Below are 25,179 nucleotides of genomic sequence, written 5' to 3'. Positions count from 1 at the left end.
AAGACAGGACATCTGGTCTGGGGAGATTTCAGTTGAGCTGCTCTGTTCAGCAGCCTGTGATAAGTCCTCTGACTTCTGGGTGATCTTCAACTATAAGTCTGAAATGGGAAATTTGGGCATAAATTGTCTCTGTGGTAACACCTGGGCCTGCAAATAGCTTAATTATTTGAGATCAGAGTAGCTGCTGTGAATGCTAGTAGCATTCAGGGAGGTGGTGTTGGGAGGGGAAGAGCTGGAGATTTGCACCAGCAAATTCTTTATTCCAGAAGCAGCTGTTAGTCCTCTCTGCTGAATGCTGGAAATAACTCTTGATAGGACTCAGAAGCCTGGCAGGTTTGTGTAGCAGATCCTTACAAGCCTGCTTGTCCATCCCCTTGCCCACAATCCTCAGAGAAGAGGCCCAGAGGGAACCACTGTCTAGATCTATATAGGCAGAGGAGTGATAGCAGACAAGTTTGAACGACTGAAACATACAAGAATCTGTACCTTTGTGTCTTACAAGAAGAAAATCTGTTTAAGCATACTTCATGAGGAGTCTGATGGAGCTGGGTGCTTTCTTGCCTCATAAGTGGGATCTATTGGGTTGGAAATTCCCCAGTTCTGTAGCTTTTCTCCTCTCCCTATCCTCAAAATTGCCACCCCTCAGAAACTGATCCAAGAAGCTGAAACTGATGTTCTCTGGGACATGTGTGAGCTACAGCTGCTTTCTGCCTTCATACAGGGAGGTTGCAAGGCCCTATTGCTCCTACCGTGTGTTGGTGGAAGCTCCCATGATGGGAGCTGTTAATAGTTTTTTTTGCAAGTGGAAGCTGTAGCTGAGATTTTGGCACTATTAAGAAGCCCATGTTTGAGGGGTTGCCATCTAAAGAAAAGCTTTGGGTATGTGTACTGTGCTACTGAAAGGAAAATAAGGATCAAAATAGTGATTGGGAAAAAATTGCGATGACAATAGCTGTATTCTATTGCTGGAGTTTCCAGATGTGTTAACTTTTTAATGGTCCTCAGAAGCAAGACACCATTGTTTATAGTGAATGATGTGAACAGCAAAAAGGAGAGGTAAGGCCAGAGCAGAGGAGGAAGATAACCAGCATGTGCAGAAAGTGTAGTGTCTGTGGATAAGGGGAGGAAACCTTTTAAACTGCCAGCATAGATAGAGTTTTAGCAAACGTTTTTGATTTCTAGGTGGAGTGTAGGCTGTTCAGCTCTGCCCTGTAAAGATGGTCTACATCTTGGGCTGGGAGAAACAATTATCCTCCTGTCATGACTCCCACAGTGTTATACTACCAATCCAGAGGAGATCAGTGGAAAAACTACACTGAGGAAGGGTTAGGATAGAAGTGAATAACTCTAACAGAGCAATTTTCATGAAGTGACTTAACACTTGCTGAGATGGCAGGATATTGTGGAAGCCAAGAAATCCTTGCTGAGGTTTGAAGAATGCCTTGCCTTATTTTTTGAAGGGACTTGATGGGATATGCATTCTTTTTTGCACATGTATGCATTAATCAAAGTAGGAAACCTTTGGCTTTCTAGCTCAGAATGGTAAAGAATTTAAAACCTAGCATCTGTGGCTCTGGAGTTTGCGGTTTAAGCAAGGCAGCAATAAACATGAATGCCTGAATGCTGGGGTGAGCAATGTATTTTGGAGCAAGTATACTTAGATCTGACTTTAAGGCGTAGAAAGAAAGTAGAGAACTAATTATTTAGTAGCAAAGAGAAGAAAGCTGCCTCTTCTCCCACATGACGTTGGGGATCCTTGGGTAACATGGTCTGGTGTGAGGTGTCCCTGCCCATGGCAGGGGGGTTAGAACTAGATGATATTAAGGTCCTTTCCAACCCTAATTATTCTATGATCCTGATAACTTGGGGAGGAGCAGAACTGAGGCTGGTTTCCTCCAAAGGGTGTTGAGTTAGTGTGAGCACAACAATGGTATCTCTGAACACTTAAAAAACCAAACATAGTGCAGAATGAGGTAGGTGGTTCTTCAATGGCCAGCTCTTGCTCCAAATACCAAATTTTCATCACTTGCCATGGAATTCAGAATTTTCTTGGACTTTTGGCTTCTTGCACTTCAAATAGCCTTTGTGGAATGGGTGAAAACTTCACAGTGTGGGAGAGCTATTGTGAGGGAGAGATGGCAACTCCAGGTTGTTGGATACAAAAGAAATGTAGGCCTGGTGTGCAGCATAGCACTGATTTGAATTATTAATTTATGTATTGCAGTGACGGTCAGTGTTTAAGTTGTAAACTTTTTGTAACTTTTTAATTATTAAAAGAAAGAAGAGTTGGAAAGAGAAGGAAAAGGGTTTGAAGAGCAGCAATATTGCAGAGAAAACTTTAATGTAAGAAGGGAAAATAGAAATCAATTTGGTCATTGTACAGATGTACCAAAGATTAACCTCCCAACAGAGAAGGAAGTGCCGGGATAGGAATGCAATATTTCAGCAGGCCTGTCATTCCAGGCGGGTAGAGCAGAGGTATTTCCTTGCAGGAAAGCAGCTCACCTTGGCTCGCATCTCTGGCGGCACTTGCAAACGAAACTCTTGAGCATGTCAAAAACGAGAATGCACTCACAGGTCTATGCAGGCGCCTTACTTCTGTCTCATCCCCCTCAAATTCTCATTGGGAAAATCCCCAGTTAAAAAAGGGAAAATACAGGGACACTGATGGAAGTGTGAACTGATGAGGCAATAAAATATCTTGACTTCTGAGATGAGCTGAAAGCAGGATTCAGTTTGAATTGCCTCTCTGGAAGAGCAATATTTCCATGGTGCTACAGATAAAATTTGGCTATTCAGCTATCGGTGTGAGTTGTGGGGTGGCAGAGACTCCAAAATAACACAATTGCAGAGTGCTGGCTGGCAGTTTAATCCCAACAGTTGTGGGTAGGGTGTGTATAAAATAAAATAATATAAAATATAAAATAAAAAACACCCCCCCTTCCTGAAAAATTTCCTTGGAAAGAACAGCTTGGTCTTTGTGAGGTGCTGAGAAAGCATCAGACTGACACCATTGCCTTACAGGACCTCACTCAGCCTAGGTTGCATAAAAGGGCTTTATAGGATTATAAAGGTTCCATGCAGCGGCAGCTCCAAGGCAATGTGTCAGGTGGGGCACAGGCGCTCCCTTGGCTCTGCCTGCACTTGTTTGTTGGTGCCATGCTCTGAAAAGTGCCACCTCACCCCTGGAACATGTCTGCAGAGCTAAGGCTGCTGCATTGGTCCCCTCGCTGCCGAAATAGGCATCCATCCAGTGCTAAGGAGGGAGATGTATGGGTGTGCATGCACATATACTGCTTTTGCTCATGGAGGTCTTAGCCTGGAAGAGCTTCATTGCTTGCTGGCTAGTAAAAGCCTCTTTCCTCTAAATTTACTTCTTGTCTCTATCTGGAGATGCTCTCCTAGTATAGTTGCCTCACTCTGATTCAGATCAGCTTGAAAGCCAGTGAAATTAGTCTGAGCAGTAGACCAGGCAGTGGTGATGTGTCTGTTCAGCACGTGCACTGCATATGCAGCATTTTTTACTAATTTGGACTTTTAAGTCCCTTTCTCTGATGCATGAGGACAGGGCAGAGTTGAGCTGGGAAATGGGGGGTGGGAAAAGGTGTATTCTGCTTTTACAGGGCATTGTCTTGGTGTCTTTTGGGTGTGTTTTTCAGGAAGGGATGAAAGGTGTGCTGGCACTGCTTCTCAGCTCACTCTGGCTGTTGTCAATGTGTCACAGATATTAGGTGAGCTCCTACCAAAGCCTTTTGTAGAAAGCGGTGAAAATGTACATCGCTGACAATTAGTTTAATGCTTCAATTTTCTGTTGTTTCTCAAGGCTTCCCAACCATTCAGAGTGGCTGTTGCAGGCCAATCCTCTGGTATTGTGCAGCACTGCAAATTCTGTTTTTCTTTCTTCTCCCTATTCCTCGCTCTTCGTTTTTTATTTAGATGTCTTCTGTTGGAGATACATGCAATTGGGCTGCGCCATCGTCAACTTTTGCAGGGCTGATCTTGTGGGAAGCCATACTTTGAAGTATTTCAATGCCAAACACCTAACAGGGAAGATGGGGAAGGGGTTCAAAATCAGCAGTTGCTCTGCAGAGATCTTTCTACAGAATCCATTCCTGTATCTCTCCTCACTGCAGTAGGCATCTGCTACATGATACTTGGAGCTTATGTTTTCCAGAATCCTTAGCTGAACAGTACCTGCTTAGTTGGACAGGTTAACTGGGAAGGGGGAGCTGTAGAAATTGCTCTTATGCCTCCCTCTGTCTTTGCCATCTGAGGGTATCTCTTGTGCCAACTGTGAAAGCTTGCAGAAATGAATCTCCAGAGCAGAAGAATTGATGAAAGCCAGGAATGAATGTCCTGGAGATTTCATTACAGCTGTTTACCACTGCGAAGCTCAGACCAAGCCACCTTTTTCACAAACAAGCCTGCTTGGAGCTTTGGTTAACAAGGTGCCAGGGCTGGATGATGTCCTATCTCCTTGGGAAGCAGTTGTGACCAAATCCACACACTGTCCGAGTTGAAACAGAGCAAAAAATATAATGGCTAAAACTTGACAGTGCTTCAGATGGAGCTTGCTCTTTGGCCTTTTGGATATTTTTATAATTTTTCTGGTGAGCAGAATTTGGGGAAGAACTATTTTTTGGAAGTTCTTCACTGGGTAACACTAGCTTTCCATGTTCCCCACAAATCACCAACTTTTCATTTTTACCATTGCAGTTTTTCTGGAAATCCTAATTTCCAGAAATTACCTGAAGGTAACTGAAAGAGAATATTTCCCTGCTTGTTTTTTTAGTCTCTCCCGTGGAGGCAGGCTGAGAGACCCGGGCTTCTTCAGCCTGAAGAAGAGAAGGCTCTGAGAAGACCTTAGAGCAGCTGCCAGTGCCTAAAAGGGCTGACAAGAAAGATGGAGAGGGGCTTTTGACAAGGGGCAGGTAGGGACAGGCAAAGAGAGAGAAATTGTCATTAAAAAAGAAAGCACGAACTGCCACTGAGTGGGGGTTTAAATGCTTTCAGGATTCTTCTACATTCAGTGAAGGGGGGTGAGTGTGTGCTCCCCTCTTGTGCCTATCACCCCATTTTCCCCAGTGGTTCTGCAGCAATGGAGATTTTTGAACCTGCGGCCCATCCACATGCTCGCCTGTGCAGGATTGCAGCATGTTTTCAATTCAGGCTTTAAGCAATTCTTCCTTTTTGGCTTGGGAAACGTCTTCAGGTCCTTCGAAACCCTGCATAGTGATTCCCATTGACTGTGTGGACTGGCACCTGGCCGGAAAAGGACAGAGCCAGGAGAGTGGGGTGTGGGCAGCCTCGCCAACAAACGGCTCATGAGCCCAGCAGATGTTTCTGAAGCCTCTCTGCTCCCTGGGGCTGATGCCAGCCTGGTCCTCTTCCAGCAGCTCATCACTTGATACTGGGAACAGTATGCTGGCTTCTTTTGTTGCACATTGTATGAGTCAAGGACCTTGTGTTTGGAGAAGGCAGAGGAGGGGAGAAGGCAATGGGACATGCATTTCTTCAGGCCATGTTTTAGGTTTCTGGGCTAATCCTGCCTTGCAAAAGCTTTTGGCAGATTCTCCTGGCAAGTGTATCCTGCTCTCAAGCCTCAGGCTGTGGCTTACTAAGTTTTATGTCAGAATCAATTCTGCTGAAGGCAAGGTGGCTATACATGCTTTCCTGATGTGTCTCTTGGTTTGGTGGGACAAATCATCCTCTATACCTTTACAAGCCAGTTCTAGCTCTGCTTGATGTGCTAAAATGATTTTTTGTTTATGCACAGGAGAGTGACTGTAGTGCTCTTATTTTTGCTAGTTTCCCAAGTTCATGCAGTTAGGTACCTTCAATCATTTCTTTCGCATTTCAGTTTTCAACACAGTCCTGGGGTGAAGATTGCCAAGAACTTATGTCCAAGCAAGCTGTGAGAACTGGTAGAGACCATAAATTCAAATATTGTTTCTTACCCTTCTCTTGCTCCCACCTTGCACATTCACATCAAAGAGCCTTGCCTAGACATCAGCAAGCCCCACATGGTTGCTCAACCAGGGAGAGCCCGCCATGGCTCCCACCTGTACCGCAGGCTGTATTTTCTCTATCCTCACTGCTGTGCTGCTCTTTTCCTCTGCAGGCTGACAGGGAACGAACCCCTGACCATCCTCCCTCTGACCTCAGAAATGGAGGAAGCTGCCATCAAAGCCCACTACAAAGTCTGTGACCGCCTGAAGCTGGAGAAGAAGCAGCGCAGGATGTGCCGGCGGGACCCCGGCGTGGCTGAGACCTTGATGGAGGCAATCAGCATGAGTGCACTGGAGTGCCAGTACCAGTTTCGCTTTGAGCGCTGGAACTGCACCCTTGAGGGTCGCTATCGGGCCAGCTTGCTAAAGAGAGGTGAGTAGGGTGAGGGGGTCTTGGATGAAGGTGCTGGCACCCACTGCACACATTGGCTTCCCTGGCATTTTGCAGGGTGGTCATCCTGGTGCTTCCTTTGCCAGTGATGGGTCACCACCTCACCAGAAGCTTGTAGAAGGAAACCACTCAGCCAGGCTCAGCTCATCCTTGAAAATTCACACCAAGCAAAAGATGTGCTATATGGTAGTATTGTATATGCTCGTATCACTTAAGCAACCCCTGTCTGATTCCCGTGGCTTCTTTCCTTAGAGGCTGGAGGTGTTCATGCATGTGTCTGTTGCCAGTAACTACAGTTGCTTCTTGCTTCTGATGGAAGTTGAGCTGTTGCTGAAGGGGAAGGTGTTGAAGTTCCCAGAGCTGTTCCAGTCCTTCCCCACCCCCATTTCTTGCATTAACTTCTCAGGAAAGAAGTTGAGAAAATGCCTTAAGGGGAATAAAACAAAATGGATTGTTCTGTGCTGCCCTGTTAGTGGTGGCAAGGGGACCCTTATCATAGTGCAGGGCAAAATGGGCAAAGGCTTGTATTCTGTTGTTGCTCTACCCAGGGAAAAGCTCCCTGGATGCAAGTGGTGGGTAATTCCCACAACCCTTCCAGCAGCTCAGGTGGAGATGACCAGAAGCTGAGAGAGCACTGGAGGACCAGTTGATATTTTTATCTCCTTCCTTTGTGCTACCTCATAATCCGGTTTCCTGCACCCTCCCAGTAAAATCCAGTTTTTATTTCTGGACTGCAGCTAATGGTGCAGCAGGACCGTTTTACAAATAGCTTGCATGGGTCTTGAGGACTTTAGTGACTTGTAGAAAGTCCCATGCTCAACAAAGGACCTGGACATAGAAATCCAGGATCTGATGTACTCAAAGATAAGAGCAGATTTTTGCAAAGTGCCCTCCCTCCCTTGCTAATTAGTGAGGAGGAGTAATTCAGAAGTGCTAGGGCTTAACTAATGCACTGTCACTGATTGCAGTGGAAACAAGGAAAGTCCTTATGAAACCCAAGAGGTCCAGCCAGAGCTGCAAGACATTTAAAAATAGCCCCGCATGCCAGAGGAGTCCCTGGATTAGTGTTGTCTTGGGAAAGCCAAGCACTTTCTCATGCTGACACCTGGAGGCCACAGCTTGTTCCTTCAGACGTGCCTGCCCCTGTGGTGAGCCCTTGGCAAGGGGTATTTTAAAGCAGCCTGAATGTGAACTGCCTTAAAACACCCTTGAGAACCCCCCTCCCTTGTCAGGACCTCGTGTAATAAATACAACCCTGAGGGTTGCAAGGTTCTGCCTGCTGTCTCATTCTTCCATGTTTTATGCCCCTGCAACATCTCTGCTCTCCACTGATGCTGTAAATCCTTCAGAAGTTGTTCCTGCAGCATAACACACTGCCTTGTAAATCTTTCTCCTTCTCTCCGGGAGCTGCTGGTTCCTGGTTCAGCGTTGCAGCAAGTGATACCCCAGGGCAAAGGCGCACATGTATCACCCACTGAGACACAGTTATCCAAATATGCTGGTGCAGGCTTTCTTCCTCTCCTTCAGGACCATTGCAGCTTTTAAAGGAGAGAAAGGGGGTGGGGGGTGGGAAGGCAGCCCCGTTCCCCCCGCCCCCCCCCCCCCAATTTCACTTAAGTTTCTCCCTCCATTTTTACACTTGGTCACCGGAACAGCCCGGCTGCTGGTTTGCAACTTGGGCTGATGCAGCCTGTTTCTTAAAATAACAGGGGATTGTTTAAGGGACTTGTTATCCTCTTTGGATACTCACAAACAATTTTGGAAATGTCTGAAACTGGATAGCTGCGGATGGCAGGCTGTCAATGCACCGGGGGTTAGAATGCCTGCATTGATTTAAAGCTCATTATCTTGTTACAAAATATCTTGGTGCAATCAAATAGTGCATGGCGGAGATGGCTTTAAATCTGGCCGGAGCCAAATGTCACATGGACTTGCTTGGAAGCTGCCCGAGCTGGCTGTGGGCAAGATGATGCCCGTGCTGATGGGCACTGGGAATCTGTGAAGCTTTAGGTGATGGAGAATGGGAGGAATAGAGCAAAGCTGATGAGGAGATTCATGGAGGAGGAAAATCTGGCAACTGAACCATTCCTCCTGCCTTTCTATCAAAGACAGTATGCAATGTGGTTGCTTGGCACTGACTTGGTGCTGAGATTTCACAATCACTCTGAATTCAGTCCTTCTACAACCTACTTGAAGGCCTCCTGGTTTGATCTGGGCTGTCTACTAAACTGGACCATAGCCAGGCTGTTTGCTGCTAATTGCAGTGTCTCAGGGGAAGGTTTACACACTCTATTCTATCAAGGACTTTCTATTAGCAAACTGGTGCCCTTCCATTTCATAGCACAAACTGTAGGACTGGCCTCTTGCTACCACTATCAGGAGAATGGAGGCTCGGGAGCATCTGTCCCTAGCATCAGCATCCCTTAGCAGGCATGTGGGCAGTCTGACCTAGGGTGCAACCTAGAAAAAGCTGAACTAGCCTTCAAAAGACGAAAACTGCTTAGAAGGCATTTTCTATCTAGAGGAGTTTGGTGGTCTGTGCACCCATGAGTTTTATTGTGTGATTTTAAGTAAGGACTTCTCCCACCACTCCCAGTGAGATATGCAATGGTGAAGGCTTTTCTGGGGTGCCAGAGGACATGATCTAACCTGGGGAGAAAACAAGGAGGAGAAACCCCCCAAAATTTGCTTTCTTGACCTTGACCACTCTTTAGAGTGTCCTGGTAAGTGTGTTCCTTCCAGTGAGGGAAAGGTTCCTGCTCTCTTTTCCAGGTAAGCAATAGGAATGATTGGACAACTTCAACCACAATCTGTTTTTTGTCAGCCCGATTGGGAGGACCAGACCTCAGTCTCCTGGACTGGATTTTTGTCAGTCTCCTGCTGAAGTTCAACATCATGCACCTGGGAGTGCTTTGGGAAGGCAGGCTCTGGGTATGGGCCAGGGCAGTGCCCTGTAAGCTTGCTTGGATGACCATGCACCTCCCAAGGAACAGTTCCAAAAATGACCTGGCAGTGTCTCTGCATGTCCTTGGTTGACACACTAGCTTACAGATATATCCACTACTGTCACCATCCACTTGTGTTATTTTTGAGTGGGGGATTTCTTGAGTCAGATCCAAAGCTGTTCTGGAATTGCATCTCAAATATGCAGTCGTTTATGGCTTCCATAGCTGGAGAATAAGGAGCTATAAATACTGGCATGTTTGCTTTTTATTTCTGGATTTTATAATTTGGATTGAAATCATGGGGGTCTGTGGACCTCAGTTACTGGGGGCATCAGATGCTGCTGCGTTCCTGCAGGTGAGTATGGAGGTGTAGAAAAGGGTTGCACATTAAAAGCTTGAGTGGTAAACTGCTTTTTGAGTCATTTGAGGTGCTGTGACAGGTTGCCTATTGTGTGCTTCCAAGCCCTCAGGTGTCTTGTTAACAACTGTGTTGAACTGCAGTAGGACCTAGTGATTATTTTTTCTTCAGGGGGTGTGGAAAGAACAAGCAGTGCTCATGGCTTCTTTCCCAGCCATCAGACTAGAAGGCTATGCTGGATTCCTACTATTTGGTGTCACTTTGGCCACAGTATTTCTGTACCATGGTGATGGTACCTTCATGGCTTGTCAAGCTCTTGCTCGCCTCTATCTGTTTTCAGGCAGAGATTGTAGAGTGACAGTTATGGAGATGGCTGGATTTCATTTGCATTCTTGAATCCTGGCTCATGCCACCTCTATCTATCATTCCTTGGCCTCCACCACAATGATGTTTTATCACTCAGGTTTTTCTCACACTGGATTTTGCCTTGATTTCCTCACTCTTTCTTTAACCCTTGCTCCAGCTGTAACTAAAGCTGCCACCTCCTCTCTCCTTCAGGTTTTAAAGAGACAGCCTTCTTGTACGCCATCTCCTCCGCAGGGCTGACACATGCCATGGCCAAGGCATGCAGCGCGGGGCGGATGGAGCGTTGCACCTGCGATGAGGCTCCTGATCTGGAGAACCGTGAGGCTTGGCAGTGGGGTGGCTGCGGTGACAACCTGAAATACAGCAACAAGTTTGTCAAGGAGTTCCTGGGGAGGAAGCCCAACAAGGATCTGCGAGCCAGGGTGGACTTCCACAATAACCTTGTGGGCATGAAGGTGCGTTGCAGACTGCTTGGGGATTGTGGGGGGCAATAAGATGTGTGGGAACAAGGAGTGTTTGATAGGAAATGCATGGAGTTGTCCTTCTGCTGGACAAGTGAAATCTTAGTTACCGGACTATGTCCTGGTTTTGTTACTGTGCTTCAAGAGTTGTGGAAAATGGGGTGAGATCAGAGGGAAAGAAACGGGACTGTCCAGGTCTAGGAAACATGAGATGGCAATAAAGATTGCTGGCTCTCCATAGAGAGGAGAGGGTCTTATGCTGCAAAGGTTCTTTGCAGGTTCCAAAGAAGGACAGGTTCTTCAGGCTTACATGAGGAAGGGAGTTATGCTGCCACACACAGGTTGAGGGATGCTTTTCTTGCACCAGTTCAGTACAACATGGAAAGTCTATCATGTCCTTAGCATAAAGGTTTCTTAAACTGGCTGGACAAACAGCTGGCAGGAAACCAGGCTGGAGATTACTCTCTGACCTCAGTCCAAAAAGTCCCTTCTGCCTTGTTTTCTGGTAGGGCCTTCCACATTTCCTAGAGCTCCTGGACTTGCAGCAGATAGTGCTTGGGTGTATAGTCCCTTTGTTTCCTTTTGCTAACCTTATATAGTCCCTTTGTTTCCTTTTGCTATCCTTATCCTCCCTGCTGGAGGACTTTCTGCTCTTTATGCCATGTTCTTCCTATGAGGCTATGAGGCAAGAGAGGGGAAAGGAAGGGACTTTCCACCTTCTCCCATAATCTGCTTAGCTGTACCTAGCCTAGATTTGCTTGAACACTAAAATTCTGCAGATTGGCCAGCACAGGTGCCTAGGATCAGTGTTTCATTGCACCAACCTCAGAGGGGGACATACTGTAAGGCTATAAATAACTTTCCAGCCTTGTTATTGTCTGTGTGATTGGATGGATGGTTGGGACTGGGATGGGGGGGACCTGTGTCTCTAGTTTCCCAGGCAAATGCAGCCCAGCCAGTTGTGCATTCTAGGAATCGCCACCCCAGCTCAGTTGTTCCTGTGCGTATGCATAAAATGCCATTCCTCATGGTGGAGTTGGAGCATTGGAGAATGCCACCAGTGAGTGCCGGCCAGCAGAATGTCTCCCCCTCTCTTCACCACCAGATACTCCTAGACAGCGCAGAGATCAGGATTAGACATGTCCTGGATTTAGCTGGTGTCTGGCTTTGGCTGACAGCTTTTCTGCCTCTGAATTAAAAGGCTCAGTGCCTCTGAACTCCTGTTGCAGCTCTTTGACATGTGAAACAGGCTTTGCAGGGTGAGGAAATTTGTTTTAATCCTTGTGGTTCGTTGTTCCCTAGGGCCTGTCCCAATTCTTTGGAGCTGTCTGTGTAGCAGATGGGACTGAAAATGGAGAAAGTGGTCCATAGAGGCTGTGATTTCATGCTGGATAGTGCTGTGAGATGTCCCAGCTTTTCTCCCTTTCCAGAGTCATCATAGTATAGTCTTGCCAACACCTACAAAGCTGTGGCCTGAGGGGCCATTAGCATGTTCTCGTAACCCCATGGATGTCTCCCTTCCACAGTGGTGGGGCTAAATAACTTGCCCAACACATCTGACTTAACTCCCATGCTCCCCACCCCAGTAGCTGCAGTCAGGATGCACGTATGGCTGAGATCCGGTCTTAGATTTAGGTTAGATGCCTTTATCTGTCATTGCTGCTCTACACATTGCCTATATAACTTTGAGCTAAAACTCCAAGAGTGAGCTGGAGGGAGTGAATATCCTCTTTCTTTCTGCCCTCCTTTGTGCTCATCCCACTGAGTTAGTGGGAGTCTCTTGCATCTTCTGCCCCCCCCCCCCTTTACTTGGCATTGTCAGGCTCTGGTCATTTGCAGTGGTTTCTAAGCACTAAACAGCAGCATAAACTATGGTGGTTTTCTGGAGACAGGGAGCCCTCATGACCATCCAAGTCAAAGACCTTTGCTCTGCAGGTCAGTAATCCAGTGTTCCTATTTTTGTTCACCCATGCTGTGTCAGTTGAGTTGATATTAGTGTCTGACAGCTTTCCTTGCCTACTTGCAGCAGCCATTAAAAGGATTTATCTGTTTATGGTCTTAACAATAATTGTACCATGGTCTGGTTGAAAGGCAAGCCAAGCAGCCCACCAGATTCACAATACTATCATTGAAGCCAGGCAAACTGCTTGTTGAAAAGGAAGGTTTTTGGAGGGTGGTGGTCCAAGATTAAGATAACATATGTCTAAATAGTCAGGATACGAGGACCTAAACTGATGGCACAGCATAGTGTCATTAAGGTCATAATCAGATGTTAAGAGTCAGATGAGGCGGGCTTTGTAATTGCAAGGTCAGAACTGAAGCACTTGCTTCAGGCTTCAAAATACTAAATCTGATTTGAAGCCTGAGCATTAACTTTAGTGGGGTTGATGGATTGTCTCTGACATTGCTTACACTTGGGTGTAGATTACTATGAGGTTCAATTTGCTTCCTTCTTCCTGGTCCCACTGCAAGTGCAGCATTGGTGAAAGATGAGGGTTGCATACTAGGCAGTACTAGGTTCGCTCGCTGAATTTATTGTTGTTTTCCTTGATGAAGGTAGTGGGTTAAATGTGATGCTCATCATGTTTCCTCTACTTATCTTTCTCCAAAAAGTTACTCATCAACTAACTGCTACCATATAGACTTTCCAAACACTGACTTGCAGGAGATGCTATGACAGTCTAAACACATTAGTTTGGTTATTGAATAAGTCATATATATTTGATGTGAACCAAAGGCAATGTAGGAGGAGCACAGATAGCCTTTGTTTGTGCCAGTTTGGAACTGAACAGTTTTGAATATTATATAACTAGGTTGCTCTTATGGCCTCTAATGTGTTAAATTCCTTGTGAGTTCCAAAAAAATGATTATGGCCATTTCAGGCAGGATCTGAGATGCAAACTGAATGGCTTTCCCAAGGTTGTGCAGCAAGCTGATGGTGGAGCAGGAGATTGAAGCCAGCTGTCCTGAACTCCTACTCGGCACCTGCTGTGTTTTTTCTCTAACCAAACCACAGATTTTATGTTTTAGTGAAGCCACACATACATGAACCAAAATCTTTGCTACGCTACAGGCTGGTTTGGACTGAGCTGAGAATGGACAAAGACTTTCTTGTCCAGTACTTGGTTTTGCTATGGGAGCTTGCTCCAGAGCCAGCCTATGCTGGTGTATTTACAGCATATGTATGGATGTGCATGTGTGTGTTTGCTGAGTGAGTGGAGTAATACCTATTAAAGATACAGCCTAAGCTTGGCGTTCTCTCACTGATTCCTAACAACATATAATCCTTCCCATCTAATTACTCCCAACCACGGCAAAACACATAAACATTCCCTTGAGACCCAGAAAAAAGACCTGTGCTTAATTGCCTGATTTGGCAACCAACCCTACACCCTTCTGGTCAACATGGCATTTTCTCCATGGTGTCACACTGACAAACAATCTGTTTATTTCTGTGAGGGTGACATTATCCTATCCCGCCTAGTTTTAATGTCTCTTGGTAGATGTTCTCACTTAATTATTATTTTACTTCTGTTTTTTTATAACCTTGATGGGCCGACTCCAATTTTGCTGCCTCCAATGAAATAATCACTGAGCACGTTGTGCCCATGATGGCTCACAAAGTTATATGATATGACCTCAATTGCTAAAGAAAGGGCAAGCTTGTCTAGTGTGAGGATGAGGTAATTAGACCAGGACTTCTCCAGCCTCCTCTTTATTGAAAAGTAGGAGCTCTGAATAGGCCACTTATTAAAAAAGCAATTTCCCTTCCTTTGCCAAATCTACTTGGGCTTATTCATCTATTCTTTCAGAGGGGTGTTGGGTGGAGAGGGTGTATGTTGGGGGGGAGATGTGGGTATGTGTCAAGGGGATGGGGGTGGCAGTGGTGGTGAGAGAAGTCAACTGTATTAAAGCTCTGTTACCAGAAATGAAGTTTCTTGGTTATATTAAATGAAACACAGGCAGCCTTGCTAAAACTCTTCTCTATATCCTTCTCCCCCTCCCCTTTTTCCCCCCTTGTACACACAAGTGCAGCCCTCTTTTGTAGCCCATTAATGAAAAGTCAGAATATTAGAGCACTCAATTAGTTCCACTGGGCTTGAGTAAGTGATGTTTTAATTAAATTTGCCCAGTTTCTCAGCAAAGTATCATTAAACATGACTTTCCAACTCCCTCTCTGGAGCGTTGCTAAGTTTCTTAATCCCAGGAGTGCTGACCTCTTCCAGAGGTATGTCTGGTCAAGCATGTCTTACAGATTCAAGGGGCACTATTAAAGGGGGCTGCTGTTACCCAAGGGAAAAAAAATTGTCATGTTCCCATTCCCTTTTCCCTTTATTCTTCCAGAATGAGGGACACAAATGAGCCTTTGCATTCAGGACCCTGAAGTCAGGGCTATAACCACAGTCTTCTTCTGAGCCAAGAGTGTTTAGTGCGCAACTATGAGAGGGCAGAAATGAAGAACAAAATTCCTCCTTCCTCAAAGGTATCTCTTTAGGCAATATCCCCCTTTGAAACTGATTCCCTTCATCGGGCTTCATTAATTGTATTCACACAGTATCAACCCATATGTTTTGGCTTGCACAGACAATGTGTGTGTTCCTGGAGCATCGGTCACTCTTGTTGCTGTAGGGTTCAAGTCCAGACTCATCCTGAGGCAGGTTATACCTGCATCTCTGAAAACATGTGGGATGCTCTGGAGAAGACAGTGGGAGGTGCATGGACTTTTCCGTGCTGTTGACTTGTTTTGGAAGTCCATGCAAGGAATGGCTTTTCCCCTTAGGCGGTGCTGGCAGGGATCTGTCTCAAAGGCTGAACGTGCCTTCTGCACTGGAGACGGACTTTCCATATCAGGTAGATGTTTGCCCAGCTATCATCTGTCTGAGGAACTTCATGAGCTATCACATAACATGTTATCAGAGCATACCACCCTCTTCATTTCTGTATCTCCATTTTACAGAGGGGAAATTGAGACCCAGAAAGATTAAGTGACTTACTAAAGGTCACACACAAGCATAGCAAAGCAGAGACTAGAACTCTGGTCTCCTGTTGCAGAGACAGTGTTTACAAGCACTGCCCATCCTGTCTCTTACGGTTCCTAGTAGCAAACATAATTCCAGTCAAGCTCCAGAACTGTTGAACTGGCACGCTTAAGTGCTAATACCTCTGTTTTTCTACACCCTCAGAAAGTGTAATAATTGCTCTTTTTTGAGATAAATCTGTATGAACTTACTAATACAGTTTGTGCATGGAAAAAAGGAGGTAAATTGCACCCTCTAAGCAGTTTCTTTAGGGGTATGTTTGCAGTTAGAAATCTAACATCACACTTTGCTGGGTTTTATTTGTACCTCAGTATAATAGCAGCCTCTCTGAGACTAGCTCTTGACTTTGTGTGTACAGATCAGTTTGCAGGGCCACCACCAGTATTAATTGCACCAGGTTATGACAGGTAGGAATGTATGCTCTTTAGATTTTCCCCTCCTTTCATGCTGAGATTGGCTCAGGCAAAGTCTTTCTAAGGCCTGGAAATCAACACTATGGAAAAAATTGCTTGCAGTGTCCCATAAGTAATTGCAGTTGTTTATGTGGAGCTTTTTTAGTATGTGAAGCACGCTAGGAATACTGAAGGGGGAAAAATACTTTTAAAGTTATCAATTTAAAGCAGGGTTATGTTATTCTATGCTTAAATTTATTTTAATGCATATTTCACTGAAATCTGAGTGTTCATATTTTTAAAGGGTAGTGGAAAGGGAAAACTTCTGAAAAAAAACAGTTTGAGAACAGGCTCAGAAAGGCTTTCATTTTTTTTTTTTTTAATTTTTTAAACAAGAGAGAAGGGAAAAAGGGAAGGAAAAAGAAAACTTCTAACAATGTGTGAAACTTTTATAATTCAACCAATGGCAATAGCCAGTGTTAAGGAGCAAGTCTGGTTTTGGGCCCTGTGAAGAAATGGGGACCATGGCTGCTGTCCAAACATTTATACTTGAACTGAGAGAATAACTAAGCCTATTTAAATTGAAAGAGGATATCTACCTAGAGGATGGAAGAGATTTGATTTGTACAGAAGCATCCCAAAGACCTTTCTGAAGTAAGACAAGATGAGGGCAGGCTTTTTCCTGGATGACCTGACTCTAAGGAGGTTCATTTGCTCCCTCCTCTGCCCCAAACCATAGCGAATGGTTTGAAGCCTTGAAGCCGCAGACCAGCCATGACGACAGCGGGGCTATAACTGAGGAATTCCCACGGCTATGTGTCCGCTTTGGACTGCTGCTGCCCAGACAAGAGTTGTCTGAAAACCACTGCCAGAGCCCCATGACCCAGCTGGGAATGAATGGGAATCTGTCCTCAGTGTTTCAGCTAAAACACTGAGAAATTGTGTGTTGCAGCATGTCTGAGACTGATCATTATGGGGGCACTTAGTCTGAGATTCGTAGCAAGCCATTGTTGTGAGGAAGGATTACATGTTGCATAGCAATGCTCTGCTGTGATCCCTTTTCCCTATGGCTCTTGTAAAGCCATTTGGGCAGGCGCTCCTGTAGTGCTATCTAATTTCCTCTTAGCAGCAAGTACCAATAAAGACTGTTCAGTCTTGTTCTATCATAATTGTTTTCCTCATTGTGCCTTTGTCAGTATTTGGTATTCTCACGACAAGATCAGTGGCAGTTTGTGTTCCTAAGTCGAACAAACTAATTTGCTCAAAGAGCTTTATTTTCCTCCCAAACTGTTCTCCTATTTGTGAGATTGCCAGACCAGGTGGTTGTTCAGAGGAGAGTGGGAGGACATAATTTCAGTATGATGCTATCCTTGACCCACTAGTTTCCTTAATTGCATTTTGCTTAGAAGCTCTCTACAGCATATACTATAATAAGGATTCAAATGTGTTGTTACTTCTGAGTTACTACAGCTCTGCTGATGTGTGGTGGTTATGATGTATTTAAGCCATAGGGAGCATGAAATAGTTTGTGCTTTGGATTTAAGGTGCTGCCTTTTGCTTCACATCTGTGATGACACAGAATCGTAGAATCAGCTAGGTTGGAAAAAACCTGTAAGATCATCAAATCCAACCATTACCCTAGGACTGTAACGACCACCACTAGATTATGTCACTGAGGGCCTCATTTACACTGTTTTTGAACACTGCCAGGGACAGTGACTCCACCACTTCCCTGGGCAGCCTGTTCCAATGCCTGAGAACCCTCTCTGTGGAGAGATTTTCCTTAATACCCAATCTAAACCTTTCCAGGTGCAGCTTGAGGCTGTTACCCCTTGTCCTATCGCTTGTTGCATGGAAAAGACTGACCCCACCTTGCTTACAACTTCCTTTCAGGTGGTTGTAGAGATCAATAATGTCTCCCGTGAGTGTTCTCCAGACTAAACAACCCCAGTTCCCTCAGCCATTCCTCATCAGACTTATTCTTCAGACCCTTCACCAGCCTTTTTGCCCTTTTCTGGACCTGTTCCAGTACCTCACAGTTTGTCTTGCTGTGAAGGGCCCAGAGCTTAATACCATATTCAAAATGCAGCTTCACCAGCATTCATGTCGCCATTTACCTTGCTGTAGATGCAATGCAGCTATTTAGTAAGTGGTGGTGCCATGGGTGTTCAGGAGAAGCTCAGGTCGATGTAGGATGGAAGCAGATTAGGCTCTGAGCAGTGATGTGCCTTGAAAAGAAAACAGGAGCTACCTCCAGTTCTTGAAATAAGCCTTTTTTTAAAAAAAAAAAAAAAAGAAGTCTTACTCTGCCTTATGTACTCTAAAATCATTTAGATAATAAAATCTAAGTTATTCTACCCTGGGAGCCCCTCCACATTTGAAAGCATGACCTAGACATTTACCCGTTTGTCCCATGGCCCAGTCAGAAAAGGTTTCTCCAACACTGCTCCAAGCAACCTGCTGACTTGAATAAGTCTTGCTCTGCTTCCTGGAGGAATGAGGTGGATTTAAGTGTCTCTGACAGGAGCATGCAATAAGAAGAGAAACATCTTTGTGAAAGCTGGAGAATGAGACTGGAAACAGAAGGGCTTCGCCAAGATTCATTTTGGCTTGTGGGTGGTTAGGGGCCTGTAGGCAGCAGTTCTCCATCATGCATCACCCTGAGTGGCTGCATCGTGACTGACAGCAGCAGGGGAGGCTGGCTGGGGAAGAAATTTTTCTAGTATTTTCACTATAGCTGTCTCGTAACATTCTTGAGCCCTTCCTTATGCTTCAAGGAGAAGGTTTATGGGGCAGTTGGGATGCACCAAAATTGCACAGTGGCCATATGAAAATCCATATGCTGGATTTCATGAACTGATACATTTATGAGAATGAGGACAATGGAAACCTTTTATGTTTTGGTCTACCAGCACATGACATCTAAGCTGTCCTAGCCACTGCTTAACAAGGAGGTAGAAGTGAGTCAGGAAAAGAATGAGCTGGGAGTCATTAAGGGCTTTGTTCATCACTGTTTAAGCACAGAAGGAGAATAGGATTCATCTACTTAAGTATATGCATTGGTACCCTTTGAGAGACCTTTACGGTCCTTCAAGGGCAGTTGGTGAAAAACAGTGTTTTACAGTACCCCGAATAATTCTAGATGCTTGTATTTAGATACCTGCATTAGTCCCAGAATGTGGGATTCTCCTTGCAGTTTAAGACACCTAAACTGAAGTGCCTCTGTGTGAGCTGGGTCCATAGACTTGTGTAAGCAAGTAGAGATGTGGTCAGTCGGTGGAGCCTGAAGAGCTGCTCAGTGGAGCATGTGCAGGTGTCTGATTTGGCTCCACTGAGTCAGGCTGCAATTTAGATGTGTTTCTCAAATGTAGGCATTTAAACTCAAACACATGCCTTAGTTAAGTCAACCCTAGTTTGATGGTGTGATTCAGGTGCTTAAACCTACACACCTGTGACTGAAGGTTTGCTGCCATCTGTTAGTTGCCAGTCCATCAGCATCTGTATCTCCCATTTGTGTTGTGCCATATCTACCAGCCCTATGTGGATGCCTTAAGCATGCTGTGTATATATGTATTGTATATGCACACAATACTTGCAGTGTCAGCTTTCCCACTAAGCTCTGGAGAGGTGGCTACTGGCAAGAACAGCCCTGTCTCCAGGTTCTCTTCCTGTGTTTCATGACTATGCCATGTCCAACCAGCTCCAAATCCAGTCAAGCCTCTGCACAGGAGTGGGTCTACCGTCTGAGCCAGTTCCTGCTGGTGTCTTGCTTTCCCATCTCCTGTTCAACAGTGGTTGTCTTCTGTTCCAGATGGAGCAGATGCAAATGGGTTGGTGGAGGTGGGAGGGTTGAGAAAAGGCTGAGCTGATGAATGACTGCAGTGTGCAGCCCTTCTGCAAGTACCCCAGCAATTTTGCCCAATTTGCTGATGATCTGGGTGTGAAATCAGGTATAGGAGCTTTGTTTCACATGAACTCAGCTCTTACTTCTGGACAACCAGTGAAATGTGACTTTACATAAGGGATAGTATGGGTGAGGGGTTTAGTTTTCTTTCTTTTGGTGTTGAAACGTGTTCTGTACGCTCTTGTCTAACATTGTGGGATTTCTTGCAGAGTTGGCTAGACACTTTGGCATGCAGAGCGTGACAGCCCCTGACCAAGCCGGCCCAGCTGAGTACTATAAGCAGTAACACATCTCTCTCTGTAACCCGTCACTTGTTTGAATGCTACTGTGTATTATTGGATTGCACTTGAAAAGGTCTTGGCTGTCGCAGGAATGAAGTGTGACCATTGGCCAGGCTTTGCTGAAGGCCGTATTATGCATATTGTCTTTCTAAAAACATCTCTGTAATATCAGGATTGGACCAGACGCCAATTCTGAGTCCATGACCTATTGCACATTTGCAGATGGTGCTCAGCAGGACTCATGCAGCCAAATAATTAGGAACTGGATGGTCAGGAAATGGACTGGAGCCAGTCCTCTGCTGTCATGAGGCCATAATGTAGGCAGATGCCCTAATGGGCAAGGGGGAAGATTTATTTTTTTGTTTTTTAAATACCATAGATCCCCAAAAGAAGGGCACTTTCAGTAGTACTTTGACAGGAGGCAGCTCTGTAAAACAAACTCTGGTCTAACCTGCTATTTTAAGGGGTGGTTATACCTTATGCATTTAAGGTCCAAATGTAACCTATTTTGGGGGAAGGGACAGGGAGGAAGGACTAGAACTATAAATATCTGTTTATAATCAGTGGACAAAATGCAGGTTATTTGTGACTGTCCAAATAATATTTCTGCTCTCATGTTGCCTATAGAGGAGTCTCGGGTATAAATCTCTTTCTGAAGAAGATGGGGGTGGGGTGGGGTGTCTGTTTTCTGTTTCTTCACATCTTAACTTTTCAGAGGAAGGGAGGACACAGAGAAGAATGAGGAAGCCTTAGGCTTCATCCTACATGAAAATGCCCTTTATTAAACGCGTGTGGCCAGCAAGCAATGAATCTTTTTGTTTTAAAAAATAGAATCATAGAATCATAGAATAGTTAGGGTTGGAAAGGACCTCAAGATCATCAAGCTCCAACCCCCCTGCCATGGGCAGGGACACCTTGCTCTAAACCATATTACCCAAGGCCTCATCCAACCTTGCCTTGAACACTGCCAGGGATGAAGCATTCACAACCTCCCTGGACAACCCATTCCAGTGCCTCACCACCCTCACAGGAAAGAATTTCCTCCTTATATCTAATCTAAACTTCCCCTGTTTAAGTTTTAACCCATTACCCCTTGTCCTATCACTACAGTCCCTAATGAAGAGTCCATCCCCAGCATCCCTATAGGCCCCCTTACATGTAGGCTTCTTCATTGCTAGCAGAAGAAAATGGACATGTCCTTTTGAACGTACTACTGTACTTTGGAATAGAATCCTGAACACAGGATGGAGAGGCAGAAGCTGCCTGGATGTTTTTAGAGCTGCTGCTTTTGGTGAAGGTGAATTTGAGCTGTGTTCCTGAGAACTATATATATATATATGTATATATTTCAGCTACATGAAGCTCAGTCACGAAATGGGTGGGATGCTATACCTCATCACTACTGGTAGAAACAACACAGCTATACCATGTTTCCACTGAGCCTGTGCTGCTAATTGGGAGCTGTGTGAGTTTACAGTGGTATCTGATTTGATGTGGTATGGAGAAAGTTCCTACTTTCCACGCTCATGTTCTGGAGCATGTGCCACCCCATGTGTGTTTCTGTGTGTGTTACAGCAGCAATCCCCCTCTTTTCTCCACTAAACCAACTCCTTCCATGGTTGTTACATCTTATCTCCTTGTTCTTGCTAAAATAAGTAAGTGCTAAAACATGTATTGATCTCTTAGTTGCATCACAGCTTCCGACATCAATCTACATAAATGAGTGCCAGGACCAGACAGCCTTTGTATGCCTTACTAGTATAATTAACTAGCCAGTAAAGCATTATCCTAGCAGGTAAATATCATATTCTGTATTGTCATAACTGGGACCCTTCTGAAGCAAATAATTCTTCTGGTATGTGTTCTCTGTCCTCTTTCAACATATAGTTTTTGTACTGCCATCAACTTTGTGTTCCAGGAGTGTCTTCTAGCATATTATTTTTTTTTTTCCCTGTATCTTGATGGTTTTCCCCCATAACTGATTTTATTTTTGGGCTGTGTGTGTCTGCAGGTCATCAAAGCTGGAGTGGAGACAACCTGTAAATGCCATGGTGTATCTGGATCCTGTACTGTTCGAACGTGCTGGAGGCAGCTCTCTCCATTCCATGAAATAGGGAAGCAGCTGAAGCAGAAGTATGAGACATCGCTCAAAGTGGGCAGCACTACCAATGAGGCCACAGGAGAAGGAGACATCTCCCCACCCAAGAAGTCCATCCCTGGTCACAGTGATCAAATCCCAAGGACTACGGATCTTGTCTACATTGACGATTCCCCAAGCTTCTGTATGATGAGTAGATACTCACCTGGGACTTCAGGAAGGAAATGTTACAAAGACAAGAACTGTGACAGCATCTGCTGTGGGCGAGGGCACAATACACAGAGTCGGGTGGTCACCCGTCCATGCCAGTGCCAGGTCCGTTGGTGCTGCTATGTGGAATGCAAGCAATGCACCCAGAGAGAAGAGGTTTATACCTGCAAAGACTGACGTGTCTTCTGCTTGATGGCAACCCTTGGTGATGGGTGATGGCGATCTATAAGAACTGCATATGGAGACAAACAGGGTTTGATTGACCTTCTGGGATCTGAAAGCTATGTTGAGACATAAGCACTTTGTAGGGTACAGGTGACCCAGCTGTGTTGCTGTTTTGTTTTTGTTTTGTTTTGTTTTCCCGTAGACTGAATTTTAATGAGGTCCAACTATGTGGAAAAAAGTGCCTGTCACACTGGGGTTAGACACCAGTTGACCTTCACCTTAGTCTACGCAGTTTGATGGATCATTTATCCTTGGAACGTATTGATCGTTCCACCGACCCTCCATGAACTCCTGGGCTAGTATATTCTCTTTGTCATAAATAACCTATACTACTTTATTCCTGAAGCTTACCCAGCGGGTTAGAGAGATAAGCAGATAGAAAAGAGATCTGCTTCAAACATGATGGTACAGGAAGTGTTCATATATGTCCCCTTCTAAAACTGGAGAGATGTGTGTAGGGTAAGCAGGATCAGGCCTGATGGCTCCTTTAAGGGAGTTTCTGCACATTAAGCAAATAAAGCTCTGACAAAAAGACTCATTGGGAGGGTTAGCTTCTAACGCCGGCTCTGTATCCACATGCATTGATCACCAAATACAGCTCAAAAAATGTTGGGTCCACCATGTCGCAAACAGAAATATATCCAAGAAAGAGGTTGGGAAGATTAGAAAACCAGATGTGCCTGTCCCCTTCAGTCCAATCACGTGTTCTTTTTTACAGCTGGTTTCTTCAAATGCAGTTTCTTTAGCACTATTGTCCTTTTATTTTATTTTATTTTTAACAAAACCACTAGATATTTTTTAAATTTTATTTTCACTTTGTGCATGATTTATTTTTCTGTCCTCTTTCCACCTCTTGTTGATCAAATTCACCCTGTGGTAACTGCTTCAGAAATCTGAACTGGAACTTTCGAGTCTTATGCCAGCTGAATTTGGACGTATATTTCTGAGTAGGACAAGAGAAATTCAAGTGTATCTTGGAACACAGTGCTGTCTTGCATTTTATAGCAGCCATTTTGGACTGGATCAGACCTCTGGAGGAGTTGACTTTTCTGTTATTAGGTCATCATTCCATTTACTCTAAACCATGGCAGTGGTACATGACACAAGCTGTATGTAAGCCTTATGACCTTAAGATTTTTCTTTTTTTCTTTCTTTTTTTTTTTTTTTTTTAACCACTAGATTGAGGACTGTATTTAAAGAATAAAACTGCTAAATGGTAACCAACTCTTGGATTCTGAACAACCAACTGACACAAACTGTCAAGTGGCCAGAGAAGCCACAAATTGACTGCAGTTGTAGATGGCTCTGATGCTGTGAAATAGATGGCAACCTTCAGCATTTCTTCTTTTGTTTGAAGAGGATACTTACAATCCAGGACTTGATGCAACAATATTCTTCAGTCATATAAAAGTGGATTGGAAGCAGCCAGTGGATGCCTCAAAGAAGTTTTCTAAGGAGACATTGGAGAGCAGAGGGCATTTTGTTTTATTTTTGGTAGCAATTTTTGACTGTCCAGTAGTAGCAATTTCCACCAGTTCTATGTAAACAATTGATCTGGTTCTCAAAAGAGGAAAGCTGGCTGGAGTTTTTCAACTGGTAGTAAATGTTAGCCAAGCAGAAAGAGAGCAGTTTTCCAAGATGGACCATTATATTTCAAGGTGGTTTTAACTTTCTTTTTTTTTTTTTTTCTCCCAAAATAGTAGCCACTAATATTTAAGCTGTTCATGTGCATCTACTGGGAGAAGATATTTTTAACAAATACCTGCAGTCCAGCCCGGCTTGTTGGCATGAAATCTTGAGGTGTAAGCATGGGGATGGACAGGGTGGTATTGTTAATAGCGCTAAGGTCCTGCAAAGTGAAGTTACTGTCTCTTTTTTTGCTGTTTGCTTACTTGATGTACAATTCTGGAGGCTGGGGTAGTGCTGGAGAAGGAGGAACCCACATACGGTGTCTGTCCCTTCCACAGCAGCAAATGTGCAGCAGTGCATACAATGCAGCGAGTTTGCAAGAAGGTCTCGCAGCTTCTGGGAGATGCACCACTTTGAGAGTCGCCCACAAGCAGTTTATCTAAATGGTTTAAAAAATAAACTAACTAGAAATCTATTATTCAGCATGTGTGTATATATACACACATGCCTTCACAAAAATATATATATAAATATTGAATGAACATTTATTTATTTTAAAGCCCTTCAGAAGGACCTAGTAAATGGTTTTAATGTGGTATTATGTTAAATTGTTTCCCCCCCGTCTCTCACACATACGTGCAAAGTCACTGTTACATTTTCGTGTGTGTGATAGAATAGCTCTTCCCCTCCAAAGTAAGGCCAGATCCAAACTTGCTCAAAATGTGAGGATTTTGGGGTCTGAATTACTATTTCTGGCTCCACTCTTTAAAAAAAAAAAAAAAAGAAAAAAAAAGAAAGAAGGTTCTTAATTAAAGAATCTACCACAACTTATGTGCATTATTATTACTAATTATTGTTATATTTAAACCATG

At 44.5% G+C, this 25,179-nt stretch overlaps 1 protein-coding gene across 2 annotated transcripts in view; it reads left to right on the top strand.

The window, feature by feature from the left end:
• Positions 1-22,765, top strand: part of WNT9A (Wnt family member 9A) — a 50,590-nt gene extending 27,825 nt beyond the window's left edge. Inside the window, exons 1-4 of one of the 2 annotated variants that reach the window (XM_061354733.1) lie at positions 3,682-3,731; positions 6,122-6,381; positions 10,261-10,523; positions 22,157-22,765. In XM_061354733.1, coding sequence (XP_061210717.1) covers positions 6,168-6,381; positions 10,261-10,523; positions 22,157-22,630 — 951 coding nt within the window. In that variant the 5' untranslated portion in view covers positions 3,682-3,731; positions 6,122-6,167 and the 3' untranslated portion in view covers positions 22,631-22,765. Of the gene's footprint in view, positions 1-3,681; positions 3,732-6,121; positions 6,382-10,260; positions 10,524-22,156 lie in introns of those variants that run through there. The other variant, XM_061354732.1, reaches the window with a different exon arrangement.
• Positions 22,766-25,179: the final 2,414 nt, after the last annotated feature.

This window comes from Neopsephotus bourkii, unplaced genomic scaffold (genome assembly GCF_033783945.1).
Source record: "Neopsephotus bourkii isolate Nb327-2 ecotype Australia unplaced genomic scaffold, CSIRO-AGI_Nbou_v1 NB_745, whole genome shotgun sequence".
Classification (NCBI taxonomy): Eukaryota; Metazoa; Chordata; class Aves; order Psittaciformes; family Psittacidae; genus Neopsephotus; species Neopsephotus bourkii.
Note: the sequence above shows the minus strand (reverse complement) of the source record. Positions and strands in the feature narration are given on the sequence as shown.